Raw genomic sequence first — 15,948 nt, forward strand, 5'->3', positions numbered from 1 at the left:
TTGCTTTCATCACTTAGAACAGTACAAACACCAGGAAGTACTGGGGAGGCTGCTGTAGGGCTTATCTCCCACACAGCTCTGGGTGCTTCCTGGGACTTCCCCCTCCTTTTTAATCCGATCCTTATTTTCGATCACCTCTTCACATGACCCATCCCCTTCCTGTTTACCTTTCTAGTTCCATGAAAATAGACTTTCCATATTGATAAAGAGTCTCTGGAATGCTATGTTAATTTTTTAAGCAAGCTGTGAAAAGCCATTGGGTATTTTTAATCAGAACACTCTATTTACACAGATTCTTGGAAACAGCATGGGGAGAAAACTAAAGGTAGGGAGAACACTTTTGAAGAGTGGGTGAAAGATGGTTAGGACCAGAACAAGGCAGAAAAAACTGTGATAAGAGAGAGGGGCAACTACAGCTCTGCACAGACTCGCTTGAGATGCTCATCAATGTCCTGCGCTTTCTGCTACAGATACAAGGGTCCCGTCATGCAGCCACCATTAACAGTGCCTTGTTTACACACCTGCAGCCCTTTGGCCACACCCTTCCCAATATTATATCCCCTGGACTAATTTCTAAAAATTGTCAAGCCTGTCATCACACCATGAGTACGTAGCACTGAGACAATAGCTATAGAGAACAAGATCAGATTTACTGTGAAATATGAAGAGCGCCTGAAAATGTTTAGGTCACACGATACTGATGCTGTTAACACTCAGGATATTATATTTTTGTAGCCATAATTTCAAAAACTAAAGGTCACACATATTTACCATTAAAAATCCAATCAAAATCCTGCTTGATATGAGGGACATGTTAAGGGTCCCCATCCCACTTTCTGCTGTTGTGTTAAATTGGGAAACACAACCTGTGTCCCATCATGGCAACACAACTAGTCTCTAAAGAGAAGGGAACGACTCACAACTCAATATTCTTTATATCTCTACCTCCTTGTATTAAGTTATTAAACCATGAACTCATACTAGAAACCTTTTCATTAGTGTTCACTTATTGCAAAATATAATCTTTTAGAGGTATATGGAAAGCGTATGTCTTCTTTCCATTGTAAATATTAGCAAGTCAAATTCTCTTGCACCCTTGTTTCCCAATGAAGGAAAAGAAAGTACCAAAAATGAAGACATGGGACATTCCACCAGGTTTAAACTCTGCGTAATTATTTACGCGATTCCAAAAATACAGTTTACCATATAGGGTATAAACCCTGTTTTCGCCCATGAATTTTATTTATCCATGGAAATTAAAGGTGTTACTAGCTTAAATCTTGACAGAAACTCATCTGTTTTAGCGTTCACCAACCCACACGGTAACTACGGCTGCTATATACAGAAGGAGTTAACATTGACACACAAGTTCTGCCCTCTAACCCTACTTTTAAGAATCCTTCCCATCTCTGGATTGAAAGCTGAGGGATTTTCTCCCTCCCTCCTTAATGCTGAGAGATTTATTGTACCAGGCCTGGGGCGCTGTTGACTGAAAGACATTGCATGATCATCACTGTACCCATGGGTAAGAGAGGAAGCAGCAGACCCTGGGGCATTGCTTTGAGTTATTACAGTGTGCAGGGTTGAAGGTTTTGTCAGAGAGCCAGGGTGGAGAGGTTGAGGACAGCAGGGAAGGGAAGGCTAAGAGAGCAAAGTAAGTGTGAAGGGTGTTGCTTTGAGCCTGATTGGTAGGTTTTAGCATCGATCCTCTTTTTCTGGAAGAAGAAGCAAGTGGCTTATGCTTTGCTTTCTAACTTTAGAGGTACACAAAGCCATATTTGTAAGGAAGTTGGTGTGGATAAATATGAAGGAGCAGTTGAAGGAAGAAAGGAAGAGGGATAAAAGGAGGGAGGGAGAAAGAAAGGAAGGAAAGGAGGAAGGAAGGGAGGAAGGAAGGAAGGAAAGAAGGAAGGGAGGAAAGGAAGAAGGAAGGAAGAAAAGGAGGAAAGAGGAAGGGAGGGAGGAAAGGAAGGAAGGAAGGAAAGAGGAAGGAAGAGAGGGAAGGAGGAAGGAAGGGAGGGAGGGAGGAAGGAAAAAAATAGGCCTATATGTCTCTTACGCTGTTTCCCTGATTCACTTTTTTGTCATGTATGTAATGGGGAGGTTGACATTAACTTAGCTCATGACAACTCATTACAAAATTTGAATTTAGAAGGACCCATATTAATGAAGTTTCTAATGAATTTATACAATGTCAAAGATCACATCTCATTATAACTTGAAAGACAAATTTCAAAGTGATTTTTCAACTCTCCCAGAGCATGCTATGACATGACGCCCGTGCATCATGGCTGATTAGAGAATATTGCCATGTTGGCAGCTGTTTCCTTGGCTTTCACCTCATTTTGTGCTTTTGTGTTTCTTTAAAATACACTGGCACGTCTGTGAGGAGACTCTGTGGAGACAATAATGATGCTTGTCTGAGTGCATAGATTGAATGATTTTCTGGAAAAATAATGGTCTCTGTTCTGATTTGGGTGATGTTCCTGCAAGGAAATTGACAGATAGATAATTTAAAGTGTGAACCAAAATATTAGATTCATGCCATTCTCCAAGTCCCCACGATTTCTGTCTCTAGGGTGTGATTGATAGCTTGGCCTGGTGGTTCTTTTTGTTCCTACCGTAGCTACAGCATTAGGGAAAAAGGCTCCCAAGTTGAAATGGTAATCATAGACAAAAATTGGAAGTAAGGGCCATTCTGGGATGAGGGGGAGAGCAGTGTTTGGCCAGGGATATGGCTCATTTTTAAGGTTTCTTCATTAATCATAGACAATAACGTTGACTTATCAGTTCATGTTTATTGGGGTTACTATATCTACCCTGGACAGGAGGATGTGAGAACATTACAGTCGAGGAAATCTCATTGCAGAAATGTTAACTGACTTCCTATGGTGACGTGGCTGATTGATGTTGGAGCCCTGGTGATAAGCCATAGATTATAGGTTTTCTGGAGCCTGGTGATGGGGTATTGAGATGGGATTGCTGTGGCATAGATATTTGGGAAGATGAATGAAAGGAAACCATGTGTCTGAGTCAAAAGAACAAGAAGGAAATCATACCACTAAACAGTTAGGAGGATGTGGGGGAACAGGTACATATTCAAGGCATACTTTATAAGTAGCAGCACATTACACATACATTTATCCCATGTGTACTTAACCACACATTTTCAACAAAAATACCCCAGCAGCTCTAGTAAAATATGATTTTTATGTGAGATGGACGCTAAATACAAATCAGCTGCTCGTCTGGTGCTCAATTGAAGAAAAATGAGAGATTCCAAGGCTGGGTGGATATATTGCTGTGTTGGAAAGTGTGAAATCTAACACAGTATATACAAAGCAAGTTAAAACATCAAAGATATTTCTGACTCTGTGATTTTTGTCGTATAGCCAGCTTTGAAATCAATTCCCAAATAAGATGGAAATTCAGATTTTTTCCCATCAAAGTAAAAGTGTAGGAAAATTATGTGTGAATAGATCAACAGTTTTGTTTTTAAGCAATAACTTTTTCATCAACTTCACATGTTTCTGCCCAGGAATGCTTTTCAGTAGAAAATCTAGTACTGGAATTTTAATATATTTTTTAATGTGTATTTTGAAATATATAAAAACTTCTCAAAATATAAGCCTTACATTTGAACTTGAGTCTGCTAATGATATTTCTCATGGTTCTTTTGCTCAAAGAATAGAATTGAACTTGAATATCACTTTTAAAATTAATGTTTATTGGAGTATAGTCGATTTACAATGTTGTGTTCGTTTCTGCTGTACAGCAAAGTGATTCAGTTTTACATGTACATATATCCACTTTTTTTAGATTTTTTTTCCCATATAGGTCATTACAGAGTATTGAGTAGAGTTCCCTGTGCTATACAGTAGGTCTTTATTAGTTATTTATTTTATGTATAGTAGTGTGTATATGTCAATCTCAATCTCCCAATTTATCTCTCCCCCTCTTTACCCCTTGGTAACCATAAGTTCATTTTCTACATCTGTGGCTCCTTCTGTTTTGTAAATAAGTTCATTGGTACCATTTTTTTTTTTTAGATTCCCCATATCAGTAATATCATATGATATTTGTCTTTCTCTGTCTGGCTTACTTCACTCAGTATGACAATCTCTAGGTCCATCCATGTCACTGCAAATGGCATTATTTCATTCTTTTTTACAAGTCTGAGTATCACTTTTAAGAATATGTTCTTGAAATAAAACATATACCCTGAAAAATACACACGAGTACAGAGTTTGATGACTTTCAAAACCTGAATACTCCTATGCAACCAACATAAAGGTCATGAAAGATATGGACCAGCATCTCAGAACACCCTGTCCCGTGTCCCCTCCTAATCACAATCTCCCAAAGGTAACCACTAACCTGACCTCTTAAACCCTAGATTTGTTTTGCCTATGTTTGTACTTCATTTAAATGGATTCTACTCCTCTGTGTCTGGCTATTTTTGCTCAACATTATGTTAGTGATATTCATCCATTGTCCTGTCGATTATTATATATCACTCATTCACATTACCATATAATGTATTGTGATAATATATCTTGAGACTGCCAAACAGTTTTTAAATTATATGTACTAACTGGCAACGAGCCAGTAATGTAGGAGGGTTCAAATGACTTTGCATCATCCTTCCCAAAACTTGGTATTTTCCGTCTTTTTTTCTTTTAGCCATTCTGGTGCACAAGCATTGATTTTTAAATTGACTAAATAAACCTTTAGCAAACTCATATCAAATAAAAGTCTTTATTTAGGAATCAGTGTGTGCTTTGGGCCGGAAGGGGCAGGATTTCATCAAGTGGAATGCTTCAACATCAATACATTCAAAGAAGAAATACAAATTTGAATGACATAAGCAGAAAGGTCTCAGCACAGACTAGTGGTTTTGTTTAAAATACTCCCTTATTTTCAGAGAAAGCACTTCATTTGGGAATGAAGAGATATGCATTAGAGGCTAGATATTAATGGAGTCTGAAAACTGACATTTTTAAGATTTTGGGGGAGACTCGTGGGATAGAAGAAAACAGTAAGGACTTTATTAACTATACCACAGATGATGTGATTTTCATAGAAAAAACACAAGACGGTTGATTTGTATTTTTATTACCATTGCAGGGTCTCCATTTTGGTGCCTATTGGATATTGTCCCCATAAAGAATGAGAAAGGAGATGTGGTCCTTTTTCTGGCCTCATTCAAAGATATAACAGATACAAAAGTGAAGATTACTCCAGAAGAGAAAAAAGAAGGTTTGTACTGTTTTCAGAAAACATTGACAGATGGAGTAACATTTTGAAATTGTTTATTCAAAAACTCTGGTAGGAAAAAAAAATGTGTTTTTAATAACAGCAACAGATAAATATTCATAACTCTTAGCAGTCAGTATTTGGTGCCTAACCCCAAATCACAGAGACTCACATGAATTTGCATTTTCCTCTTTGTAATAAAAACTCACTTGATAGGAACCAGAAGTTTACACTCCTGTTCAAGGAGGATGAGGATGGGAAAACAATTTATCAGAATACACAGATTCACACCACCTTGTTTTATCAGGGAAGAATATACATTGATAGCAATGAGTGAAGTTAAAATGATGTGATTAAAAATACTGCTCTCAGTTTCACCTAATGTGCAGTAGTTCAGAACTTAGAAGTGCAAGATTTCATTTTATATCCAAAATCCAGAACTCAAGTTTAATGCTTGTTAGAGTGGAGCGTTGCAAATGCGTACCTGTATTTTGCAATAATAATTTGTTTTAAGACACAGACAAGCTCTTCAATGATCTTTAAAGTATTCTAAGACTTTATATTGCTTACTTTATAGCTTGTGTCTATAGTTTATGAGGAAATACCCTGCATTCACGTAAGCAGACAAAAAGTAACACTGAAAAAAATGCCCATATTATTTCATTTAAACAAAAGTAGGATTAGATATTTTGGTGACCAGAGAAAAGGCAATTGTCATTGTAAGGACTTCCTGTATATTAAGTTCTTTATGAGAACCAGCTCTTTGACGTTTGAACAACTGTCTTTTTAAAAATGTGTGTGAGTGTTTTAAATACATTATGTCTTTTGAAATGACAACACAAATTGAGAACTATTTGGTGACCCCCGCCAACTTCTATCATTTGGAATGTTTGCAAATGCAAACATTTGTGTTTTTGCATAACTAAACACTGTTGCATATTTTACATACAGGAGGGGCGAGCAATCTTATACTTAAAGTTACTTGGATATTAGAGCACGTGTAATACCTGTCCAGTGAGAGAAAAGTGTGGAAATCGGTGTGCGTGGTTTTTGGTTTTGTTTTTACTATTTTCTTTGCTGTTATAGGAAAACAAAAGGTAAGTATGAACTGTATTTACTCAGAACACTTCTTATACCAAATGTAGGTTTTTTCCATACCAACAACCAGTTCTTCAACTCTCTGGACTCCAGCTGGGTGGCCTATAATTTAATTCAGGTCACACTAACTACCTGGATTTAGTGTCAGAGTGCACAGGTATAAGGGCCCACCCTAACTGCAGATGCCGGTCACAAGTACGGGGTGCCCAGGGCCCACACACTTCTGTCCAGCTTGGCTACAATGTCGGGAATTTCACAACCCTCTCCATCCTTTTCAGATTTGATGATTTTCCAGAACAGCTCACTGAATGCAGAGGAACACTTCTGTTATTGTAAAGGCTCTAACTCTGGAACAGCCATAGGGAAGAGATGCCTAGGGCAGGTATAGGGAAGAGGGCCTGGGGCTTCTGTGGTTTTCCTGGGCGTGCCACCCTCCCAGCACCTGGGTGTGTTCATCAGCTCTCCTGCTCAGGTGTTTAGTAGGAGTTTTCATGGAGGCTTCATTACGTAGGCAAGATTGATTACATCACTGGCCATTAGTGATCAACTCATTATTTAGTCCCTCTCCCCTCCCCAGAAGGTCAGGGAGTGGGGCTAAAAGTTCTGGCCCTCTAATCTTGCCCTGGTCTTTCTGGCAATGTGTTGCCCTGCCGAAGTAATCTATTAATTTCATTCATTATTATTATTCAATCTATCATTTAATCTATTATTTCATTCATTTTTTATAGCTGAGTAGTATTCCACTGTATATATGTACCACATCTTCTTTGTCCATTCCTCTATAGATGGACACTTACGTTGCTTCCATGTCCTGGCTATTGTAAATAGTGCTGCAATGAACACTGGGGTGCATGTGTCTTTTCGAATTAGAGTTTCCTCTGGATATATGCCCAGGAGTGGCATCGCTGGATCATATGGCACTCTATTTTTCATTTTTTAAGAAACCTTCATACTGTTCTCCATAGTTTTCAAGGGCACAAGGCAGACTACCTTAATGTAAATTTCAGTGACACTAACAAGCAAAAATTAGTAATGTAAACAACAGTGTCAAAACTGGAAATAACACCAAATCACAACTCTCTAGGATTTGAGTGGACTCAGAAGATTAAACACTGGACCCTGGCAGTCCAGTGATTCTGGCTCTGAGCTTTCACTGCCGAGGGCCTGGGTTCAATCCCTGGTTGGGGAACTAAAGATCCCACAAGCTTCACAGCACAGCCAAAATAAAATAAAATTAAAAGATTAAAACTTGATAGTAGCCAAGTGCTTGTTTTCTAGTATCTTGTAAATCTGGCGTGCCTGATTGTCTTTTGATTCTTACATAACCTGAACTCAGTGGTTTCCAAACTTTTCCATCTGCTAGTGTCGTTCTGTTTTCTTTCTCAGAGGGCTCATTTCTGCTTGCTGCTGTTGTGTAAGAGACACTGAGTTTCCCTGTAGCTAAGAGAGGGATACTCACCCAAAATGCGAGGGAGCATCCATTTTTATGTAAATTCCTGGGAGGCAGGGAAGAGCTGCTTTGGTGTCACACTTGACTGTCACTGGAAAAATTATTTGGAGGTTTAATGTTGTTTCATAAAGTCAGAAAGCACAATGTCATGTGTGTACTTTGAAACACTGAAAATTTAGCCTAGGGGCTACCCCTAGATTCATTGTTGCACTTATGTAATCAGCAAAGAGTCAGCTAACATCTAGAGACAGAAGGGTGAAAATGGCAAATTCCACTGATTTTCAGGGAGTCGCATGGTCAAATAACTACAATATGTTATTCTATCTATATAGTAAAGCAGAGCTGTGGAAAAGTGTTTTGAGAGAGTGATGTGATTATTTCTGAGTAGGAATGGAAGAGGATAGGGAAGGGAAGGAAAGACTTCTCAAAGGAGATGCCAGTTTCAGAAGAAAACTGTTTGGATAGAGCGATGGTAGAACATAAACCAAAAATCAGATTCTTGTAACAAACAGCCATGACCTTATTGGAACCACTGAATGTAAGAGTTGAGCCAGTAACTGCATGAAAATCTGGCATCAGCAGACACAAGAGACAGAGATGGAACACAACAGTTTGCTTTGGTATGGGGCTCAAATTGCTGGTGGATTCAGTTGCGTCTCCCCTCACCCATCATCTCTGTGTTCTCTTGGGGCTTGCTTATTGCTCTAAGTAGCTTTTTGGATCTTTCGCTTGTAAGAACCTCCTAGGAAGAAAGAATGGGTATTCTTTACCCCAGAAATAGTATAATATGTGTGAGACAGGACTATATCTTTGTTTTCTAGCTCCTAACACAGTGGCTGTCATGTAGTAGACACATATTTGAAAGACACACACAAACACACACTTTGGAATGCATGGATGTGTAAACAATCAGCATACTGATTACCAAAGGCAAATGGGGTGAAAAGTTTTTCCTTTTATTTGTTTCTTACCCAAGTAAAATTCCAGTGGTACTCTGTGTAAATGACTATTTTAAAACTAATTGTACTTATTTGATTTGTTAGAAGATTTTGACTCCTTGTTAAAGAGTAATGCCTTTGTTAGCATAAAGCTACTCACAAAAATAGTTATCCAACATCATACACAATTCTCACCTTCTAGAAGATGTTGCCAAATTCTATCCAGGGATGGACATCAAATGCCAACAAATGGCAACGTAAATAATATGATTTTTTTGTGTGTTATTTATGGATCTTCATAACTTAGGAATTATAAAAGTATTGCTTTTATGAAGTCTCGGAGGATAGACCATGAGAAAGGGGTTAGCAGGTCTGGAGCAGATGAGAGCCCTCAGCAGGGTAAGAGCCTTTTGAAATGAGAATTTAACCCTTCGATCAACACATCCATATTGGCGAGATAGATTGCTGTTCTTGAGGTCAATCTTAAGTTACAATCTGTTTCCTAATAGAGTAATTTTATGACGATGTCACAAAAATCATATGATGATGTCTTCATATAAAGTTGTTCTTAGTGAATGGCTTTAAATAAAACAATAAAAGACCTGTAAATCCAAGCTGAAAACAATAGATTATTTTCAGTTATATTTTAGGAGGAACACAACCCAGCAGATTTATCTATGCCCAGCGTTTTTGAAAAACTCTTAGCAGTTAAGACCTTGTTACAATTTCCCTCTGCACTTATTCAGATGGGTTGGTCTATCTTGACTTGTGCTTTTTCACACCACCTCACGTTGGCTTGGTGCCACCTCCTCCCCCTTCTACCTCTCACAACTAACCACCCTTCACTGTGCCATGAGGTCCACAATTCATCACATCCTTAATCCCTCTGTAAGTGTCTCTGATATTTTATAATACTTATCATCTTTGCCTCGCAGATACAATAATATTAATAATCATGATAGTTAACATTGATTGAGTGGTTACCATGTGCCAGCAACTCTTCTAAGTACTTTATAGGTTTTATCTCATTTAATTATCACCAAATACCTTTAAGTAGGGGTTATTACCATCTCTGTTTTTAGACATGAATACATTAAAGCCCAACAAGGTTAAGAAACTTACGTAAGCTCACACAGTTAACAAATGGTGGAGTGAGGTTTTGAACCTATACAATCTGGTTCCAGAGCCCAAACTATTAACTACTCTGTAATTTTGCCTTTCATTTGTACTATTTTGCAAGGTAGATATATTTTTAATCATTTTTATCGTGTGTCTTTCATGGAGATTTTTGTCTCTTGGCCACTGTGGTTCATTTGCCCCCCTCCTTGTAACAGTTTAGAAGAGAGTGGCCACTATTTCTTCACTCTCAGACCAGTCCTGGTGGAGCTTGCACCATCCCTCACAGACTCCAGGACTGGTGTCTGACTCACTCTTGGCCAACCAGAGCTATATATGCCTCTGATGCAGAAATTGGTCCGGGGTTAGACACATGACCCCACCAGAGCCAACAAGACATTGTGAGATGCAGGCATGTGTATTTTCTGGCTAGATTTGAAACTGAGATGGTGCAAATTCTTAGATCCTTTTGGAGAATTGAGTTAACTCAGAGCCTGGACCAAAATTTCTTTTTTCCCGTCTTTGGCCAATTTGGGTGGGATTTTTCTGTCAATTTCTGCAGAAAGCATCCGAATTGTATAGGGTTGACATACTCTTCTAAATGAAATGGAGAATTTTTAGACGTAAGGACTTACTTTTTCAAACTCTTTCTTCTGCACTGTTTTACACTTAGGTATTATATAGTGTAAATGGACTCATTTTGGAAATCAGCTGAGTCTGTGCTAAACCAAAATTCATGCTAAGTGTACTATAAATTATACATAGACGTAGGTTAATTTTACCGTGAGTTAAACTTTTACTTCTTTATTTGAAATCATACATTCCAAAAGTGCAAGTGGCTATAGATAAATCTAGGGCATAACAAAGAGATAAATTACTTCTGTCTCTATTCCCTCTACTTTTCCTTATTATTTCTTTTCTCTTTTCAGAACATGAGGGAAACAGGGCTATGTGACTGTTTTGCTATAGCAGATTCCATACTATGAAATAACATACTCTAGTGGAAGGAACACTGACTTAAAAATGGGAAACTTGGCAAGCTCCAGAAGCTCAGAGAGGCTTTTAATACTCTCGCAGACTTGGGCTTGAGTTTCGTCAAACATAATCTGAATATACCAGATTTTTATCACTTCCTCTTGCCATTCACTTTATTAAAAAGAGTGAGAACTAAGGTGATCTGACATGTTTCTGCCCCATCAATCACTTCATAGAAATCCTTCTGATGTCATCAACAGCTAATCAGAGCTTCTGTTTATGTGACATTTGTAAATATTATTCTAGATAAAGTCTAGTTCAGGAGAGTATGATAGAAATGTGGCAATTATGGATATTATGATGGATAACAATTATTTCTCCTAGGTTTTATGCAGTATTAAAATTAGCTTAAGGAGTTTGCTCCTTCACTGCTTTTATGGGCCATAAAGTTGAAACCATGGAGTAACTGGGAAGATGTTCCACAAGGCCCCTCAGGCCCAGCTTCCTATGAAAAGACCCAAGGTTGTTGCCTGGAATAAGCCCTAAGTACCTTGCACAGCCAAGATAGGGCCTCTTCCTTTTATTCGAGATACCTGTTCTTTTGGAATTTTATGAGTTCTGGTGCCCAGGTTTTCCTGACACTTTTTCTTTAGACTTGCCCTTAGATACTTGGGCTTCCGGAGGATGTGCTGGCCTATGAGATGTTCTAGAGAATTCCTCTTCCGGGAATATGAGTGTTCGCCTTGCATGGAGAACACAGAGGTAGTTCACACCTCCAACTGTAGGTCACACTGAGGAGTTTGGTCTTTATTTTTCATTCAGTGGTTGGTGCGTCCTGTCAAGGCCTGCAATCAGAAGGGAGTTTGTGACAATATATGGTTGTCTGAGGCTGGCTTTTCTCTATTTTATAATTTTATCTGAGGCAGATAAGCTTGCTAACTGTGTGAGATAGTAAAAAGATCCCAGGAGTTACAGATTCGAGTCCCATCTGTGCCTCAAGCTAGCAGTGTCACCTTAGGCCAGGCAGTTTCCCTCTCCTAATTGCTGTTTCTCCAGCTACAGTATAATATAGTTAGTCTAGATAATTTCTTAAGCTTCTTTTATTACAAGGATCTGTAATTCCATAATCATACTACATGATAGGAAGGCTTGTAGTGTACTGGGTCACATAGCATCTTTACAGGTTTTGAACTGATGATCCTATTTTCTACATCTTCAATCTGAACTCACCAGAGGAAGGGAACAATCAGCATGTTTGCTACATGAATTTTTACTAACAAAAACAAACAAACAAAACCCTCCTGTTCCAGCCTAAGTCCTTGAAATTGAAGTGTGCACTCTTTTTTCTGATGCTTCCACAGATTCAATTGGAAAAACCCAGTAAATAGCTCTGTGCCTAAGTGAAGAAGTACTTCCTGGGGAGTGTCATACAATAGATAGTAGACAGTCCTATGACGTTTCCTAGGGTCCCTGGTTAACTTATGGTCCTATTTGGGGAGAAGAAAGACAAGAATAGACTTTAGTATCCTTGCTGAATTTAGTGGGAATTTGCATTTCAATGCCAATTCTTAAATGGTTGGATTCTCATAAACCCTACATTTTATGGAGTGTTTGATGTTATGTAATGGTGAAATGAATAGAATTGGGAAATATTTGAACTTGAATTGTACTTGCCGTTATGCTTCTTTTTTCCCCTTTAAACCACCTGCATGCATAAACCTAGGATCAATTATGCAACATTTAATTTTTAAAAGTTTTGATAAAGCTGGGTCATTATACTTTCTCTGTCTCTAGCAAGTTAGTTCTCACATAGGAATATATTTGGGGAAATGGTTAGTTCAGATTTTCATTCTCATTTGATCTAGATCAGAGATCAGCAAACTTTTTCTATAAAGGTCTGGTAGTAAATATTTTAGGCTTTGTGGACCATGTAGTCTCTATCAAAACTACTTTATTCTTTCACTATAGCAAAACGGCAGCCATAGACAATATGTAAATAAATGGGTGTGGCTGTGTTCCAATAAAACTTTATTTACAGGAACAGATGACTTGTTGGTGGGCCAAAGTTTACAGATTCCTGATCTAGATAATTAATTAACAAACGATTCCTCCCTCAACCTTTCCCAACACTGGATCCTATTATACTGGAAATAGCATTGGAATAGAGGATCTATATATCTGGCTCCCAATTATGGCCCTTCTAATTAATAGATGTGATACTCTGGAAAGTCTTATTGACATGGGCCTTATTTCAGTCATTATATTCGGTACTTAACTTGTGTTAGCTGAGCTAATAAGATTGCTGTTGTTGTGCTTTATATCTTGGGTAATACTTTAACTATCACAGGAACTTTTGTAGCCTTAAGAAGTATACGTCAATACAGACGGCCAAAGGCACATTAAAAGATGCTCAACATCGCTAATTATTAGAGAAATGCAAATCAAAACTACAATGAGGTACCATCTCACACCGGTCAGAATGGCCATCATTAAAAAGTCTACAAATAACAAATGCTGGAGAGGGTGTGGAGAAAAGGGAACCCCCCTACATTGTTGGTGGGAATGTAAATTGGTGCAGCCACTGTGGAAAACAGTATAGAGGTTCCTCCAAAAACTAAAAGTAGAGTTGCCATATGATCCTGCAATACCAGTCCTGGGCATATATCCAGAGAAAACTATGATTTGAAAAGATACATGCACCCCAGTGTTCATTGTAGCACTATTTACAATAGCCAAGACATGGAAGCAACCTAAATGTCCATCAACAGATGAAAGGATAAAGAAGATATATATATATATATGTATATATGTACTAATTCATATATATATATATATATGAATATAGATAGATAGATAGATAAATACATAGATAGATAGATACACACACATAATTGAATACTACTCAGCCATAACAAAGAATGAAATAATGCCATTTGCAGCAACATGGATGGACCTAGAGATTATCATATTAAGTCAGAAAGAGAAAGACAAATACCATAAGATGTCACTTACATGTACAATCTAAAATATGACAGAAATGAACCTATCTATGAAACAGAATCACAGACTTAGGGAACAGACTTGTGGTTGCCAAAGGGAAGGGGGCTGGAGGAGGGATGGATTGGGGATTTGGGATTAGCCGATGCAAACTATTATATATAGGATGGATAAACAACAAGGTCCTACTGTATAGCACAGGGAACTATATTCAATATCCTGTGATAAACCATAATGGAAAAGAATAGGAAAAAGAATGTATATATATACATATAACTGAATCACTTTACTATACAGCAGAAATTAAGACAACATTGTAAATCAGCTATACTTGAATAAAATAATATTTTTAAAAAAGAATTATAGGTCTGGACTCAGATCATTAGGCCCATGTTTCTGGTCTGGGAGAGAGGGAGAAAAGATAAAACTCTCCCATAGGGTCCTGGAACTGGTCATGTTTAGAATAATAACAGACCTGGCACAGAACTGTGTGGTATTAAAACTAGGAAGTGAAGGGTCTGTACCAGAAATGGTAAAGAAAATGATGGTTCAATTTCTGATTCAAGAAGGAGGATAGGGAGAGTCAGATTTATGCTAGGAGGTTCAAGAGACCCTAAAGTCAAGCGGACAGAGTATTAGGAGCTCAGGACACTGGTGATATAGCCAAGATAATGAGAAAGAAAGGGAAATCTTGCCTTCACTGTCCATGAGAGCTCTACAAACCCTGCTCAGTTTCTTCCTCGTCCAAGAGTTTCTTTTAATGAACTGAGGGTATATTTCCCAGCTCGTGTCTCATAAAGCTTACTGGCAACTAGGCACTTCCTGGCACCTACCAGGTAGGTAAATAGAGGCAGAACCATAAAATGTTGACATACAGAGATCATTTGGGGATCTATTTTGCATGAATAAAAAATAATATGTGTTAATAATTGGAAGTTTGCCACCAGGTTGACCCATCTGGAATGTTTTAGTATACCTCAAAAATAGTTTTTGCACACTTAAAATGTGTACCCTGACCAAAAAGAATTATCTTTATAATACTAATATAGTGAATCATAGAATCACGGCTAGCAATCTAGGACCATTTATCTTAGATTTTACTGAGATTGTTGTAGATTCAAAATTTGGATTCGAGTGAGTGAGATGCTATCATTTTTCTTTTAAGGAAAAAAATCAAGAGAATATCTTACAGTTTGCCTCCATGTCTGTAAGAATTGCTTCAAAAGAAAATCTCTAAATTTGTCAGAGGTTTAGATCATTATTTGGTGAATTGATGGGTATAACTAGAGAAACATGGACCAGTTGAGACATGACTGTCCCTGAATTGAATATTTAATGTGGCCCTGATTATTAATGCATGATCTAAAGATTTAAAAGAAATTAAGTAATTTATTTATTTCAAGTTATTTGGCTTCATAAATAAACCTAAAAATTTCCTTAGGACTAATTCATCTTTTGTATATGGTTTGTTGTATCATTTTGTGATTGGATTATCTAAAAGGCTTTAAAGTTCATGTAAAAATGACATACAGGTGGTTTTCTCAACCTTGGAACCGTTGACATTTTTGGATCAGATTAATTCTTTATTGTAGAAGGTTGTCTTATGTATTGTAGAATTTTTAGCATCATCCCTGGTCTCTCCCCACTAGATGCCAGGAACACCCACACCCCAGTTTTGAGAACTCAAACTGTCTCCAGGCATTGTCAAAAACTCCCCGGTTGAGAGGCATTAGTAGACAGCAACCAAGCCATCACTCTATAACATGTTTAGCATTAAGGAATAGAAAAGGGATCCTATTAATAATAAAACCATTTCTTTAATAGTTGAATTTTGAAGTAAATTAATTGGTGTATTTTTGACTGGTGCATTATTATGCCAGGCTTTCTAAGGAAGCCCATCATTTAGATATAAAACAGTCTTTCATAAAGGACTCCTCTCTCTGTTCCTACAGCTCTTGTGTACATGTTGTCGATATCATGCTATGGTTGCAATAAGAGTATTGTATTATTGACTCTGCTCTTCAACCAGAGATTGCATGCAGAGAAGCAATGATAGAGTTACATCTCAGAAGGGAAAGTGAATTGGACCTTATCTTGGGACCTCCATGAATTAGCTGG

General features: G+C 37.8%; 1 protein-coding gene across 1 annotated transcript in view; it reads left to right on the forward strand.

Moving 5' to 3' along the window:
• The window catches only part of KCNH8 (potassium voltage-gated channel subfamily H member 8), a gene marked incomplete at both ends in the record, with an annotated part of 333,350 nt that overhangs the window by 146,560 nt on the left and 170,842 nt on the right, over positions 1–15,948 (forward strand). Inside the window, one exon of the mRNA XM_081235814.1 lies at positions 5,128–5,259. Coding sequence (XP_081091940.1) covers positions 5,128–5,259 — 132 coding nt within the window. The remainder of the gene's footprint in view (positions 1–5,127; positions 5,260–15,948) is intronic.

The sequence above is a fragment of the Mesoplodon bidens genome (genome assembly GCF_964165515.1).
Source record: "Mesoplodon bidens genome assembly, chromosome: 5".
In the NCBI taxonomy this organism is placed as follows: domain Eukaryota; kingdom Metazoa; phylum Chordata; class Mammalia; order Artiodactyla; family Ziphiidae; genus Mesoplodon; species Mesoplodon bidens.